At 47.2% G+C, this 17,391-nt stretch overlaps 1 protein-coding gene across 14 annotated transcripts in view; it reads right to left on the minus strand.

Moving 5' to 3' along the window:
• The window catches only part of LOC115551431 (pleckstrin homology domain-containing family A member 7), a 155,564-nt gene that overhangs the window by 26,884 nt on the left and 111,289 nt on the right, over nucleotides 1–17,391 (minus strand). For 11 of the 14 annotated variants that reach the window (XM_030367153.1, XM_030367156.1, XM_030367159.1 and 8 more), the window contains 7 exons: nucleotides 16,154–16,687; nucleotides 7,554–8,109; nucleotides 6,728–6,811; nucleotides 4,827–5,087; nucleotides 4,189–4,242; nucleotides 1,537–1,602; nucleotides 1,235–1,315 (listed from right to left, as the gene is read on the minus strand). In XM_030367153.1, coding sequence (XP_030223013.1) covers nucleotides 1,235–1,315; nucleotides 1,537–1,602; nucleotides 4,189–4,242; nucleotides 4,827–5,087; nucleotides 6,728–6,811; nucleotides 7,554–8,109; nucleotides 16,154–16,687 — 1,636 coding nt within the window. The remainder of the gene's footprint in view (nucleotides 1–1,234; nucleotides 1,316–1,536; nucleotides 1,603–4,188; nucleotides 4,243–4,826; nucleotides 5,088–6,727; nucleotides 6,812–7,553; nucleotides 8,110–16,153; nucleotides 16,688–17,391) is intronic. The other 3 variants (XM_030367167.1, XM_030367162.1, XM_030367161.1) reach the window with 1 other exon arrangement.

The following is a 17,391-nucleotide window of genomic DNA, read 5'->3' on the forward strand; positions in this document are numbered from 1 at the left end:
GTTCTGCAACGCTCTGGTTCTTCCACTTTCACATCAACCTGAAGTCGACTGAATCGCGCGCTGCCTGCTGCCGGCTGCCCGCTGCCGGGCGATGGTGCCTCGCGGCAACCGGCGGCAAGTCGCAGTTCATATACTTCAGCGAGTCAAAGCCAAAGTTCCTTTCCCCAATTCCCTCTCAACCATGGCTGAGATAACCCCCACAACAGTCTCGTTGTGGAAATACAAGACACGTCAAAGAACCGGCAAGAAACACTTGCGTTACAGTGTGTGTATTCACACACACACACACACACACACACACACACACACACACACACACACACACACACACACACACACACACACACACACACACACACACGTGGCGCTCGCACGGTCGAGTCTCATTGGCGGGCCAACGTCTCTGGGCGGGCCAGGCAGAGTAAGGGGAGGAGCTGAGATTCTTGGTGACGTCATGAATAGACATTCCAAATCAGCGCGCTTGAACCTCCGTTTTTTCAAAGGCGAGCAGAACAGCTAGTGCTCGTTTTACACCAACGCAAGTTTTAGCCACTGGGGGACCATAGGCAGGCTAGGGGAACTCATATTTATGTTAGAAAACCTCATAAATTGAGATTTTCATGTCATGGGACCTTTAAAGAGTTTACCAAGAGGCATGATTTCAATAGAAACCCTCCTTTAGAGCACAGAGGAACGTTCACATATTCGTGGGCAAAAACACAGGATGTCACTCCTGTTTTCTGCAAATTACTTATTTCAGTAAGTGCTAAAATGGCAGATTAATACGTTGAAGATTATTAAGACAATTTCCCAAGAGTTGTATTGGGGTTCACTGACTCTTTAGCAAGTCGAGGATAGCAACCTATCTACCTCCAGTCAATATAAGCACTGAATAACCAATAACAGCCTCTATTTATCACCCCGGCAACAATCCACCTCATACAGCCTGGTAAGCATGCATACATGATTGATTTCTAAAATCCATCTCTAACCCACCTTAACCCCTACCACTAGTGACCTGCTGTGGTTTTATGTGTTGTATAGTCTTCGCTACAACTATAATCTTTCGTACGTCTTTCCCTTGGTGCTGCTGGCTCTGTCTGTCCATAAGTGTTTTTTATTGATGTACATGTATACATTTATTTATGTACGACCTGGCAGGGACGGCAGATGTTAACAATGTACAATAACACGATATTGAAATAATTTCATGCAAGTGTGTGTAATGTCTTACCTTGTCATCCTTTAGGGTGCTGATTCTGCTCTCAAGGTCCTTCAACGTCTTGTCCTGCTCACACAATCGACTCAATTTCACCTGCACACACACACAGTTCAACGGTCAATGTTTTTTAACAGTAAGTGGTTGAGTCATAGCTTCATTCGTGCGTGCGTGTGCGAGTGTGTGTGTTGTCCAGATTAGTGCTTGAGACCCAAAATGATCTGAAAATAGGGTCCAGCTCGCTTAAAGGAAATCCCGAAGATTTCCTTTAAGCTGCTTTATCAGAGTTCTGACAGTGTTGGCCAGGTTGTACTTACATCAACGTCACTTTCTGCAACCTTCACTGGTTTCCCAACCTCCTTCAGAAACTGGCTTCCAACCACCTGCAAATCATGGCCAAAGCTCTTTAGATGCGTGTCACAAGAGGAAGGCCTTCTTAGACACACACTTACTCACGAGGGAGAGCAAATACATCAATACTTCTTTACAGCTAAGGCAGGCAGAGGTACATGTTACATGTATTGCTGCACGACGTGCTATGATATCTACGAGAATACAAGGCCCATAAAGGATCTGCTCCATTTAAAACCACAAGGACTACAGACTTGGATGGATTCACTCATTCACAAATTCAGAGGTGGGTACACATTATCCTCGACTGAAAGTGTGGATGGAGTCAAAGTATGCATTCACATCAATTACCAATATAGATCCTCCAAAAGAAAGCCCTATGAGGAGTAGATTAGATACATAGGGAGTAGTCAGGTAGGAGTCTACTTAGGAGGTCATTTTACCTTCTGTGTATTTATAAAACCAAAATACACAATGGGACGGGTGATATTTGTGGGGGAAACTAATAATTGCCTCCTCATAACACCCCCCCCCCCCCCCCCCCTCCCGGAAGTGTTTCGGCTTCGTTAACCAAAATAAATGGAAGCCATTGGAGAAGCTCCCATCTCACCAGGACTCCTGGAGGGGGTGGACAGAACACCAATGGAAACTGAGTTCAGGAAAGGGCCTTTGTTTTTAAGGGTTCTACCAACAGGTTCTACTCAGAGTTCTAGAGTCTACTGACAGGGTTATAGGGTTCTACTGATAGGGTTCTACTGAAAGGGTTCTACTGACAGGGTTACATGATTCTACTGACAGGGTTCCACTGACAGGGTTCTACTGACAGGGTTCTACTGACATGATTACACTGACCGGGTTCTACTGACCGGGTTACAGGGTTCTACTGGCCGGGATCTACTGACAGGGTTACAGGGTTCTAGTGATTGTTACAGGGTTCTACTGGCCGGGTTCTACTGACCGGGTTATAGGGTTTTACTGACCGGGTTCTACTGACCGGGCTCTACTGACAGGGTTACAGGGTTCTAGTGATTGTTACAGGGTTCTACTGACCGGGTTCTACTGACCGGGTTATACGTTTCTACTGACAGGGTTTTTACTGACCGGGCTCTACTGACCGGGTTATAGGGTTCTACTGACCGGGCTCTACTGACAGGATTCTACTGACAGGATTCTACTGACCGGGTTATAGGGTTCTACTGACAGGATTCTACTGACCGAGTTCTACTGACCGAGTTCTACTGACCGGGTTCTCATAACAGCAGAGGCTACAGTAGAAAAATAATAGAAAGCAAAATACAATTAACTTTCTTAAAGACAGATTAGGGTGCATCCTGCCAGATAGGAGCCCTGTGGGATGTTCTTGCAGACAGATTAGGGTGCATCCTGCCAGATAGGAGCCCTGTGGTATGTTCTTATAGACAGATTAGGGTGCATCCTGCCAGATAGGAGCCCTGTGGCATGTTCTTATAGACAGATTAGGGTGCATCCTGCCAGATAGGAGCCCTGTGGGATGTTCTTACAGACAGATTAGGGTGCATCCTGCCGGATAGGAGCCCTTTGGTATGTTCTTATAGACATATTAGGGTGCATCCTGCCAGATAGGAGCCCTGTGGTAGGTATGGATTGGTGTTGTTTGAGGAGGATATGGTTTGAGACAGGATGTTGAAAGCGGTCGGCTCGGCTCAGGGGCCCAGCCACAGCCCGGCACATGCACGGCTGAGCCGTCATGCTCCTCAGGTCACCAGCATACAGGGGGGGTCAAGGTCAGGGGTCACAGAGCAGGGTCAGGGCCAAGGGTCAAAGGTTGGATGAGAGTCAAGCCATGGACACGGTGCTACAGCAGCGTTGGGATGGACGTCTATTACACAGACACACACGTGTGTTGCTCTAGACACACACAAACTACAGCTACCAAGGCCTGCACGTACACACACATACACACACACACACACACACACACACACACACACACACACACACATACACACACACACACACACACACACACACACACACGCGCACACGCAGACGCCTCTAGAATACAGCTGCTAACATGCAACACGTAAGCACAGACACACAAACCTGCGCAGCCACACAAACATTTCCCTCTCCGACACAACCTCATACCATTCATAAACAGACATTGACTCACTTGATCACACTCACTCGTTCACTCACTCGTTCTCTCAGAGAGCTTACGTTGGTCAGGGGCCTGAGGGGCCCGGCTGTGCAGTGCAGTAGAATACTGTGAACTGCCAGGATCAGTGGCTCTAGAGCTCTGATCTGGGAGTCAAAACCAGAGAGACACACAGGCGCCGTCAACAAAACGGCAGACGCAGAATGCCTCTTAAACCAAGCAAGGAAGGGTTAGAAGCTAAAGAGCCTAAAGAGTGGACCAGAGAGAAACCAAACACATTGAAGGTATCCGTGTACACGCCCGGTCTGTCCAGGACGGCGCGGTCACATGCTTCAGTTAGAGCGGGTAGTGGTCAGGGAACAACAGGTTTTTGGATTAGTTTGATTCAGAGAGATGGACAGAGGGAAATAAGAAGGAAAGAGAGCAGAACAAAAACTGAATGAACAAAAGGAAGTATCAGTGAGTCCAGCGACGCCCCCACCTTCAGGTCCAGATACTCAAGGTCCTTCTTCAGCTGCATGTAGGCGTCGTCAGTCTGCCAAAAAGGAGGAAGAAGACCGTAAATATTGACTCATGTGGAACCGGCTGTGACCAGCTCCATAAGCTCCAGGTTGTTGATCAGCTCACAGGCCCAGGCACACATTGGCTTCTTCCCTGTTTCCTCTTGTGATCTCATCTGGCTGCTCTTTCTTGAATTCTTTGAAATTATTCTTTCTTTATCCTTTTCTTTGTCTCAGTCACACAGGCGCACAGACGGCCACACACCAATCTCCATTTTGAATGAACAGAACACGACGTAGCATCATTCCACCACACTGAGACAGTGGACACAGAGATACAGAAGCTAAGCAGCAAGCTGTTCCCCACCAGGGGAACCAGTAGAAACACTGATCTACTGCTGAGGTCCTCAAACAGGGCAGAGGAAACACCACAACACCGAGGACAACACTGCAGCCAATCAGAGCATGGTGACAGTGCTTCATGGGCGCCATGAGAACAAAGCATGCCAGGACGGAGAGTCCGCCCACAGTGACTAGTTGAGCGACAAAAGAGACAGACGGTTCCACGACGGCCCGTCCAACCTCCAGAGATAAGCCATGACTGAGGGGGGTCTCCCACCTGGGCACCCCAGTGGCCCAGAGGGGCCAACAGCCCCGCGTGGGGGCAGCGGACAGTGGCGGGCGCGCCGTTGGTCGCGGTGCTGGTGACGGCAGCAGTGGTGGTGGTGGTGGGGTTAGGCAGGGGGCTGTAAGTGTGGGGGTAGTAGGTGACCTCAGAGCCGTGGAGCTGCTGTAGCTGTGCCAGCGTGTGCTGCCGTGCGGACGCCATCCTGGCCTGGTGGCGGCGCAGCTGGATGAGGAGCAGAGTCAGCTCCTCGGGCTGGACGCCGTCGTTAGCGCGGTAAGCATCGTTAGAAAGACGTCAACACACCGTTAGAACGTCGTTAACACAACAATAACACCCAAAGAACGTCGTCAACACATCATTAGAACGTCGTTAACACATCGTTAGAACGCCGTTAGAACGTCGTTCACACATCGTTAGAACGTCGTTAACACAGCAATAACACATCATAAGAACGTCGTGAACACATCGTTCGAACGTCGTTAACACATCGTTAGAACGTCGTTAACACAGCAATAACACATCCTAAGAACATCGTTAACACATCAATAACACATCCTAAGAACGTCGTTAACACATCGTTAGAACGTCGTTAACACATCAATAACGCATCCTCAGGACGTCGTTAACATATCGTTAGAAAGATGCATCGTTAGAACGTCATTAACACATCTATAACACATCCGTAGAACATTGTTAACACATCGTTATAACTTTGTTAACATATCATTTGAAAGACGTTTACACATCATTAACACATTGTTAACACATAACTAGAAATGTTTGAACACATCATTAACACAACGGTAACACATCATTACAAAGACGATAACACATCGTTTACACATCATTATAAAGCTGTTAAAACATGTTAGAAAGCTAGTAGCACACATTAACATATCACTAACACATTACCAACACATTACCAACACATCGTTATAAAGCTATTAACACATCATTGACACATAACCAAGAAAGCACATTGTTTCAAAGCTGTTAACACATCTTTAACACATTGTTAGAAAGTTGTTTACACATTTGTTACACAACCCGTCATATAGTTTTGCATGCCACTAACACATCATAAACAGATGAACAGTTCATTAATAATGTATTATTAATATAATGTTGACAGCTCCAATACAGTCTTTACACATTATCAATGAAGGTTACACACTGTTATTGCTGATAGTGACCACGAGCATGGCAGAAGTTACTCTGGCGGCCATGATAACCGCTCTGTCTGGCCTTGATGCCATTCTGAACATCGCAAAAAAGATCCATGATAAATGATTTGGACGATGGGTCTGGCCTGACGAGTTATAATTGAGTCAGTGGTGGACACCCCTAAGAGTCTACTACTACCCTGATGTTTCTCAATGAAGCCAACCCTTCATTTGGTTCATGAAGGGTTGGCTTCATGAGAAACAGTACATCATAGTATTAGTAGACTGCAACATACAGACCATCACCATCTAAAGCATGGACGGACCGTAGGCTGACCCCTGACCCCAGGAGGCTGACCCCTGACCCCAGGAGGCTGACCCCTGACCCCAGGAGGCTGACCCCTGACCCCAGGTCACCAGGAGGCTGACCCCAGGTCACCAGGAGGCTGACCCCTGACCCCAGGAGGCTGACCCCTGACCCCAGGTCACCAGGAGGCTGACCCCTGACCCCAGGTCACCAGGTGGCATCAAGGAGCAGGTAGGGGTTAAACATCAGGGAGAGGTACAGTTTGCTTTGGATGGATGTTGTCCAACACCCTAACATCCTGCCCCCTTGTGGAAACCCCGGGGCAGCAGAACTCAACACAGCTGAAGGGGTCCTTTGGGGCGCTGGGAGGAGCAGCGTGAACCCAGTGAGGACTACTCGTTGGAGGTGGAGTGCGTTCTTACCGTCTTGCCATGGAGACTGGGAGCGCTGACGGTGTGGGAGATGTAGCCTGACGCCGGCCCCGCCCGCCGCTCCATGGTGGCCGCCTGCAGGAACAACCATGAGGACACGTTCCTGACACAGGCTGGTTCACAGGGAATGACTCAACTCATAGTGTAGTCTGCAGTCAGCGTTGACCTGCTGCTAGCAACGGATCACTGAGCAGGAACGTCTAGGCGTTTTGGTTCTTGTTTGTGGGTGTGCTGTGACCTAGTACTGGGACTCTGTGTGGCTCAGAGTAGCCCTGAAAAGATGGATCACTGGGTCTGAGGACCGCTGCTGGTATCTACTTTATCTAAATATGTGGAAGAGCTGGTTTTAGTGATAACATGGAACAACCATTCATAACATTAATTCACTGAGCTGTTGCTCATGTATAGAAGCACTGATACAGTATGCTCAACCCACTCAACCAACCAGTGCTATGGAAATGATGACATGGCCCAGTGAAGCTAGTCTCTTGGCTTTCCTGCTGTTGTTGTTGTTGTTGTTGTTAATAGTTGGCCAACAACAACATGATCACATGCATGTCATATGCTCATCTCTCTGAGGCCTCAGGCCGCCTGGTGGCTCCTGGGGGCCCAACAGGGCCCTCCCTGGTCGTGGAGCCTCGGTCCCCTGTGGGCTCCTCACAGAGCGGTGACCAGAGGGCGAGACAGGGTTGAGGGACATCCTGAGCGGACCGCACAGCGCCTACAGCGCCCCGCTCACTGACATCAGTGAGAGCTGCTGACGGTCTGGAGGAGGGCGATGGACCCCTACGGGGGTCCAGGACCCTCAGAGCCTCACCTTGAACATCTGGGACTTGGCCCGGCGAGGGGAGGCGGCGAAGGGGCCGTCGACCTCTGACCTGACGGGCCGGACCGTCACCCGCTCGGCAGGCGTGTGAGGCCTCCGCAGGGGGGAGGCGGTCCTGCCGACCCCGGGGGGGGGCAGGTCGGCGGGGGAGGGGGGCACTGAGATGCAGCGCGGGTGGCCGTCCGAAGGCCGGGGGGCGGAGGAGGCGGAGGGCCCGGCGGAGGGGGGCCGGGGGCCATAGGGGTAGTCGGGCGCGGGCGTGTAAAGGGGCGCGGTGGGGCTGCCGTGGCGGTACTGGTGCCGCTGCTGCCACTCGTAAAGCTGGTACACGGGCCCCCCGCCCCCCCCAGGCCCGGCCGGCTCCGGGGCCAGCTGGAAGTGGCTGAGGCGGTCCTGGGCGTACTTGTACTCCCCGGTGCGGGTGGCGGGAGGGGGGCTGGGGCCGGGGGCCCGAGGCAGGGTCTGGTAGCGCACCTCCCTGGAGGAGGAGGAGTGGGGCAGGGTGGCGGGGGAGCGGCGGGGCAGGGTGTTCTCCCGTGACGGGGGTCTGGAGGGAGAGAGATGTGTTAGTTACGGGCGGGGGTCCGGTCCTCTCTGAAGCCCAGGTCCCTGTATGGTGTCACTAGAAACCTTCTAGAGCAGGGACGGGCAGCTGGCGGCCATCCTCACTCAGTGAGGCCCCCCACATCATTTTAAATAAAATAAATTAAAATAAAACATACATTTATATTTTATTACAGAAAATTCGATAAAGAAAACCGTACGTTTCCGTCAAGATGAGAAGCAGAGTATCTGTTCATAGAATTCTAAGGCAAACCCATGCATTTTGTTTGCTTAGAAACTATATCAGTCATGAAAGAGTTCAACTTAAGTTGCCACTACATCTACTACACTGCACTGAATATAATGCTGGTTGTTGCACTTAATGTTGGGCCACTGTTATTCAGTTTTTTGCCATCATTGAATGATGATGTATGTGAGTTGTTTGCACTGAAAAAAATGCTTATCTCTCATGTGGCTGTTGTTGTTTCTTTTAAAACAAACTTGTATTTTTCGTTTAACAAGAGTAGTTAAAAATCCATTTCAGCCCAGAAAATATAAAAATGAATGTATGTTGATTCAATTCACATACATAGTCCATGAATATATGAATGATTTTTTACGTAGTGGCCATCTCCAATATATCTGGGGAAGCACCCCCAGACCCCCTATTCATCACTACACCCCACATAACCCTAATCATCCAGCCGCCCAGATACAGACATTTATATACACATACTTTGTTCTTATTTTTTATTATTGTAGCTTCTCTCACATCCGATTAGTTGAAGTGCGTGATCATGTGGCTCTCTGATGGTGATGAGGAAAAATGTTGTCCCTCATAATCATGAAAGTTGCCCATCCCTGTTCTAGAAGGACCAGAGTGGTGTGTAGTCTTTTGAACCACTGTTTGCTGTTGCATTTAAAGAGGAATCAACTCGTTAATATATCATCAAAGCATCAGCATCTTATGAACCACTGCTTAGTGTTGCATTTAAAGAGGAATCAACTCATGAATACATCATCAAAGCACCACAGTCTTTTGAACCACTGTTTAGTGTTGCAGCCTCTCTTTCTGTGGGATGGTTCTCCATCCCAGTGCCTCTGAAGCAGCAGCTGTATTTCTACACTTGTAGCATTAGCACCACATAGCATTTAAAGTTATATTATATCATGTCCCTTATTATTATAAGGGACGGGATGCTCATCTGGGGTGTGAAGAATAATGAAGTAGGACTATAACCAATTTGGCAATGGCAGAAAAGATTTGGCAAATTATTCATGGGCGCAACCCACATACTCAGCGCTGCTGCTCATCCCACAAATGCATGTTTCTTACAAATGGGGCACCATTTGAAAGGGAACTAAACAGGCTTTCCAACGGTATAAGATTTATTGCCAAAAAAGCGTTGTTTCCACAGAAAAATAATCTACCAAACACAAATTTCCTTACTTTTTGTGTTGAGTTTATATATATCTCCATATCCATATATACGTATGTATCCATATCCATATATCTATATGAGGGCTGGTTAAAATGAACGTGTTATTTACGTGTTAACACAATCTTATTTTAACATGATTAATACAAATTGACGCTTTAACGCACACTTTTTTCTTTTTCCTTTTTTTCCCCTTTGATTTTGAAAGGTTTTGCCCACAGAATATCAACATTCATATCAGAAATCATTTTTGGTTTTAGTTCCATTGACTTAACATTCAATTACACTTGCAGTATGATACAATTGCAGTAAGCCAATAAGGGCCCATCTCACAGAAAGCAGATGAACCAGACACTCTGATTATAGGAGACTCAACCATAAAGGATATAACCGGTAAATGATAAGTGTTGACCATTTTGGACACATTCAAACTGTCTCAACATGTGAAAGAGGCTACTCGTTGTAAGGGGCACACTCTAGACCACAGATCACAAAGGGCCTCAATGTTTCTGATCTCTCTGTGACTGATCCTTCCTTGTCTGACCACTTTTGTGTTTTCTTTAATATATAGTTTATTCCCGACATACAGACAAAATCAAATACTGTCAAAAAACGGTATATCAATAAACATTCTAATGTACTTTTTAAAAAGGCCATCTCCTTGCTACCACCTCTCAACCATAGAAAACTTTAATTTGAAAAATGTGAAAGTCATAGATGTCATTGCACCTTATAAGGTTAAAACAATTTCTGGAAAGCAAAATGGCAAAGTGGAGAAAAGCTGCTTCTGTAACAACACAAAAAAAAAAAATGCGGGAAGGTGGAACGCATCTGGCATAAAAAAACGTCATATTCACCATGACATCTATAAAGAGAGCCTTCGTTCCTACAATTTAGACTTAACTTGCATCCGGCGCAATTGACTTTCTCACTGGCGCATGTGTCGTTGCTAGTTTGCATCTGGCGCAGAGCGTTCTTTTCCTTTCCACAAACCAGGAAATACCTGGTATAAGGCGGTGACGCGTTGTTCAGATGCTATTTTTTAGGGTGCATGCATAATGTTGCTTGTGCACCTCGCGCATACACTTTGCTTTTCTCATCTACCTAGCCACACATTCTTGGTAAATTATTTGGGAAAGAACAGCTGATACAGCGGTAATAAGTTGTACTTTTAAATCAATGCATCTGCAAACACCGTACAGCAAACACATATTTTCTTGACACAGACATCGTGTACATGCCCATAACCTTTAGGATTGATGAGGATTTGATCGTGAGAAAACATTGTTTTACCAGAGTGTTAAAAAGAATGAATGAATGCGGGCGCGCGTGTGTGCGTCCATCTGTTTAAACACATGCAAACTAAACACGTAACTCATAATACAGTCCATGGCAATGTATATTAACGGGGGGACACAAGTCGATAATGATAATGCATACAATACTGATAAGAAACGATATTTATAATGTATTGCATATGTCACTAAATAGAACCACAGTTACCGCATATCATATGTGTGTTAAGTTTTCTTTACTGAAATTTATTTGAAGACTCAGGATTTCTGAAGTTGTGGAAGAAAACCGTATTCCATTTGTGAATTAGGCCATATTATTTGGCCATAAACTGAGCCATTTGAAGTTTGAAATGCATGTGCATCTGTCTCATCGGAGACTGCAGAGGCACTGTCAAAATATCAACTCGTCAGATTCAAATGCGCTCATGGCTCTCAAAGGGAATGGGAGCTGGCACTCTCATTGGTTTATTGCACGTTACACACAAACCACACCTATGGGTAATTAGGCTACTTCAGACCAACTCTTTTTAGATTTGCGCCGGGCGCAAGAGTAATTTTTGCGCTGGTGAAATAGCGACATCGCCACAGAATCGCCCATAAAGCTAATTGCGCTTGCCGCTTCTCACTTGCGTTTCAGACCATTAAAATAGGGCCCAATAAGTGCTGGAGGAAAATTTTTCTCCAATATCATTAAAACCAATACTAATAATGCAAAAACCCTATTTGAAACTTTTGACCGACTGACCAACCCCCAACACAAATTCCACCTGATCTCCATTCCACGCAGAAATGCAATGAGTTTGCAGCATTTTACACTGATAAAATTTAACTCATCAGACGCGGCATCAATATCTCCACTTCAAACAAAAATGTTGGACTACCACCCTGTTCAGGCAAAAGTAACGTAGCAATGATGACATGCTTTAATGTCATCAAAACTCTTGTTGAAACAGTGACACAACTAAAGCCATCCATCTGTTGCCTTGATACTTTACCTAACAACTTCTTTAAGAATGTTTTTGCCTGCCTAGCAATAGACATATTGCAAATAGTTAACAACTCTCTCCAATCAGGCAATTTCCCAAAAGCCTTGAAAACTGCAGTTATTAACCCTCTTTTAAAAAAGCGGAGCCTAGATCCCTCTTTCATTAATAACTACAGACCAATATCAAATTTCCCCTTTCATAAGTAAAATCATTGAGAACATTGTCCTCCAGCAACTTAATCACTCCCTTGCATCAACTGGTTGCTATGACACCTTCCAATCAGGATTTCGACCCCTGCACAGCACCGAGACCGCCCTTATTAAAGTTCTTAACGACATCCGTCTTAACACAGACTCTGGCAAATCCTCAATACTAATGCTACTAGACCTCAGTGCAGCATGTAGACCATACAATACTTTTGGACAGGTTAGAAAACTGGGTGTTGCTTTCAGGCACTGTCTTAAATTGGTTTACGTCCTACCTTGAAAATAGGAACTACTTTGTTTCCATTGGCGACTTTGTATCAGAATCAACCAACGTGACATGTGGATTCCCACAAGGTTTGATCTTAGGACCCTCTTTATTCAACATCTACATGCTCCCACTAGGGCAAATCATGCAAAATAACAATATTGACCATCATTACTATGCCAATGACACGCAAATCGATGTATCGCTATCACCACATGACTATCGGCCCATAGATCTGCTGTGCCATTGCATTGAGCAAGTCAAAGCCTGGATGTGCCGAAATTTCCTTCAACTAAATGAGGACAAAACCAAGATAATTGTATTTGCAAGCAAAACGGAAAGGCTTAAAAAACACCTTCACTCTCTGTCCCTGAAAACCTCATTCAAAGCCAGAAATCTAGGGGTTAACATGGATTCAGATTTATATTTCGACAGTCAAAATCACACACTAGAGAAAGTCACATCAAATCAGTTACAGAATCTGCATATTATCACCTTCAAAATGTAGCAAGACATAGAGGGCTCATGCCCACCGAAGACTTACAAAAAATTGTACATGCCTTTAACACTAGTAACCTTGATTACTGCAATGGTCTTCAGCTTGTACAGAATGCTGCTGCTAGAGTTCTAACAAAGACCAACAAATTTGAACATATTACACCAATTCTTAAATCGTTACATCGGCTTCCTGTAGGTCAGAGAATTGATTTTAAAATCATGTTGTTAACCTATAAATCCATACACGGTTTAGGGCCAAAATATTTAACAGATATGATTCCACTACATAAGCCTTCTAGACCACTAATGCCGCTTTTCCACTGCATGGTACCAGCTCGACACGACTCGACTCGACTCGACTCAGCTCGCCTTTTTTGCGTTTCCACCGCGTAAACATGGTATCTGGTACCTGAAGTGGCTGCTTTTTCTAGTACCGCCTCGCTCTAGGTTCCAAGCGGCTGAGCCGATGCTAAAAGGTGACGTCGGCAGACGGCCGGCCACTGATTGGCCAGAGAGTGTGACGAAGTCACGAGAGCGACATGGCCACCATGCTGGTAACAGCCATAGCAGCGCCGCAGCCAACATATTCCACTTATTCAACATGCCAGCTAATAATACGAACACGAATACCATCGCATCGATGTTCTCCATTGTTGTTATGTGGGTTCTGTCCATGTGTGGGTTACGTAGGTGTTGTTTGCGTCGCGTACAAAAATACATCACGGCCCTTTCGCGCAGCCGACCCCGCCCACGTCCCGGAGGTACTATTTGCGGTGGAAAAGGACCCGCGCTGCTACCGTGTCGAGTCGTGTCGAGTCGTGTCGTGTCGAGTCGAGCTACATGTGCGGTGGAAAAGCGGCATAAGACCTTCTGAGACCAATCTGTTAATTATCCCCCGATTAAACACAAAACAGGTGAAAGCAGGATGCTACTATGCAACAAATAAGTGGAATAAACTCCCTGCGGATTTAAGACTTGCCCCATCTCTGACCACTTTTAAAACAAGACTGAAGAATTTTATGTTTGCTTTAGCTTTCTGCTAAATCTTAAATACATTGCACTTTCTAAAAATGCTTTAAAATGCCTTTTTAACTTTGCCTTTATTTTCTATTTTTAGCAGAGATACATGATCTGAGATAGGTCAGGTTGGAGCCCCGACGTGGGTGCCAGAGAGACTGTTGATCTGATCTTAAACACATTGCACTTTCTAAAATGCTTTATTAACTTTGTCTTTATTTTCTATCTATTTTACTCATTTTTTGCATATGTTTTATTTTCTATTATTTTATTGTATTTTATTGTATGACAATGTTTACTTGTGAAGCACTTTGAGTCTGCCTTGTGTATGAAAAGTGCTATATAAATAAAGTTGCCTTGCTTTGCCTAAGGGACAGCCTGTTTACAAATCCCAAATCTGTGTTCTGTAAATGTTATGCTCAATATATATATATATATATATATATATATATATATAGATATATATCTGTACCCCAATTTAGCCCTCTCACCTCAGACGAGGTCAACAGAATAATAACATCTTACCATGCCACCACCTGCCCCCTTGACGCTATCCCCTCCCCTCTCATCCAGGATCTCAAGCGAGATCTTGCCATTTCTCACCTCAATTATCAACTCCTCCCTCACTTCAGGCATTGTTCCAGCGTCTTTCAAGACTGCCAGAATAAAGCCTCTCCCCAAAAAAAAAACTCTTAATACCAACAACATCCAGAACTACAGACCTGTATCTCTTCTTTCATTCCTGTCTAAAACACTGGACCGTGCCGTTGCTAACCAACTGTCCTCCTATCTCTCATCTAACAACCTCTTTGACCCTCACCAGTCAGGTTTCAAGAAGGCACACTCCACCGAGACGGCTCTCTTCGCGGTGAACGGGGCCCCCTGTGCTGCCAGAGCCTCGTCCCTCTCATTGGTTCTCATTCTCCTCGACCTGTCCGCAGCATTTGACACGGTGAACCACCAGATCCTTCTTGCCACTCTTGCCGAACTTGGCATCGCTGAATCTGCTCTTTCCTGGTTCACATCCTACCTGACGAACCGCACCTATCAAGTGACATGGAATGGCTCCTTGTCCAAACGTTGCATGCTTGAAACTGGTGTCCCTCAAGGCTCTGTACTGGGGCCTCTTCTGTTCTCCCTCTATACCAGGTCTCTGGGCTCGGTAATTGCATCACACGGCTTTTCCTATCACTGCTATGCTGACGACACTCTCTCTTTCCCCTCATCTGATAAAACCCTGATTGCAACACGCATATCGGAATGTCTGGTGGACGTCAGCACCTGGACAACTGCCCATCACCTGAGGCTTAACCTCAACAAAACCGAGCTCCTCCTAATCCCAGGGAAAGATTGCCCATACATGGACTTACTGGTCACCGTCAAGAACATCACTGTAACTCCCTCTCCAACTGCCAGAAACCTCGGTGTGGTATTGGACAATCAGTTATCCTGAACTGCAAACATCACTGCGGTCGCCCGATCCTGCAGATTTGCACTTTACAACATCCGCAGAATCCGGCCCTTCCTCACAAGAGAAGCAGCTCAGCTTCTAGTCCAATCACTGGTCATCTCCCGCCTCGACTACTGCAACTCACTCCTGGCTGGACTTCCTGCCTCTGCGATTAAACCTTTGCAGCGCATCCAGAATGCGGCAGCACGCCTCGTGTTCAACCTACCGAAGTTCTCCCATGTGACCCCCCTCTTCCGGGACCTCCACTGGCTCCCTGTAGTAGCTCGCATCAAATTTAAGACGATGGTACTGGCATACAAGGCAGTCGATGGAACTGCCCCTGCCTACCTCCAAGCATTGCTAAAGCCACACACCCCAGTTCGATCCCTCCGCTCAACTACCTCAGCTGGACGTCTGGAACCGCCATCGCTAAGAGCTAGCAAAGGCCGTTCAGCAAAGTCACAACTTTTCTCGGTTTTGGGACCTCAGTGGTGGAACGAGCTCCCTGCCGCTCTCAGGACTCAGAGTCGCTCACTATCTTCCGAAAAAGACTCAAGACTCACCTGTTCAGAGTCCACCTCGACACTGCATAGCCACCCTCCCCCTTCTGGCCACCATTGTACACTGTATTGTATTGTATTGTATTGTATTATAGTACTTAACTGTGTAGCAACTGAAGTAGCTGCTATCATGGCTGTAACAAGGGGAATTGATTAGCCTAGCGATTGTGGTACTTGCACTTGGTTCTATTAACATCCTTTCTGTACCGACAGCGATATATTGATGCACTTCTTATGACAAATGTACTTATTGTAAGTCGCTTTGGATAAAAGCGTATGCTAAATGCCCTAAATGTAAATGTAAATGTAAGCGCAGCGTGAATGTGACCTACCCTTTGACCTCTGCCCTCTGCACTTGGACCCACTGTTCAACCTGCTCCAGGGTGCTGCTCCTGCCATCCCCCCGGTAGAGCTCCCTGTGGGGGGGCTCCCTGTGGGGGGGCTCTGGGCCGGGCGGCGAAGGGTTCCTCTGGTAGGTCCCTGCCCCGATGCCGTTGGGCTCCAGGATGGGGCTGGGCGTGGTGCAGGCGCTCAGCCCGTTGTAGGTGCAGGGCTCGGGGAGCGCGGAGGTGGCCCGTGACGGGGCCCTTGAGCCCGGGGCCGACGGGGGGCCAGCGTCTGTCAGGGGGGAGAAGTGGGAGGAGGAGGAGGCGGCGGGATTGGACACGAGGGAGGAGTGAGTGTCCATCTCCATGGGGACGGGGGCGGGGTCTCGGAGGAGGGTTCCGGCGTGGTCCGATGGCCCCGGGCGGAGGGGCTCCAGGTGGGTCTCCTGGCGGTCTGAGGTCTCAGAGGGGTGGGGGCGGCCGTGGTTGGTCAGGGGGACGGCCTGCTGGGGGTCCAGGGAGAGGAGGATCTCTTTGGACCTGCAGGGAGAGGGGACAGCAACACAAGGCTTCAACAACCTGCCGTCCAGGTCAAGTGCTTCCCATGTTGGTCCTCTGATCGGCCTCTGCTCTTCAACCATCGATAATCCTTTCTACAACTCTGCCGGATTTCTGACCCACATAAGCCTTGCATTAACCCTGATTTCATGGACTTCCGTAAATCTGTTGAAAAACTAAATAAGAAAGGTGATGCAGAGCTGTCAATGATGGAGGCGGTGGATTGCGTTTCCTCATCTCTTCAGACTGTCCTTCCAAACACGCATAAAGATTGTCTCGAGCTCTGCTGTTACTCAGCTACAGAAGGGCTGAGCACTAAATGAACGGATGCACTCCTATTGTTGTATTGTGAGAAATACCCACAACGCGTCTACACCCATCACCCCAGGTTTACCCGAGTTCATTCCACCCCAGCATGGCCCTAGATATACCCCAGTTATAACGCACTAACGTCCCAGTTCACCCCACCACACTCAAGGTTTCAGGCCCTTTGAGGAAGCATGTTACCAGGCACACTTTATTATAAATGTTAAATAATAAGTGTATTAACTTGGAAACTAAAGGGTGGAGAAATAATTCAGCTGATTGATTGGCTGCAGCCTCACCAAGCATAGTTTCACAGCATCCACCGGTCCAAGAGAGAATCTTGGACTCCACGTGTTCCTTTGACCTTGTAAGCGTCAGTG

Source organism: Gadus morhua, chromosome 9, assembly GCF_902167405.1.
Source record: "Gadus morhua chromosome 9, gadMor3.0, whole genome shotgun sequence".
Taxonomy (NCBI): Eukaryota; Metazoa; Chordata; class Actinopteri; order Gadiformes; family Gadidae; genus Gadus; species Gadus morhua.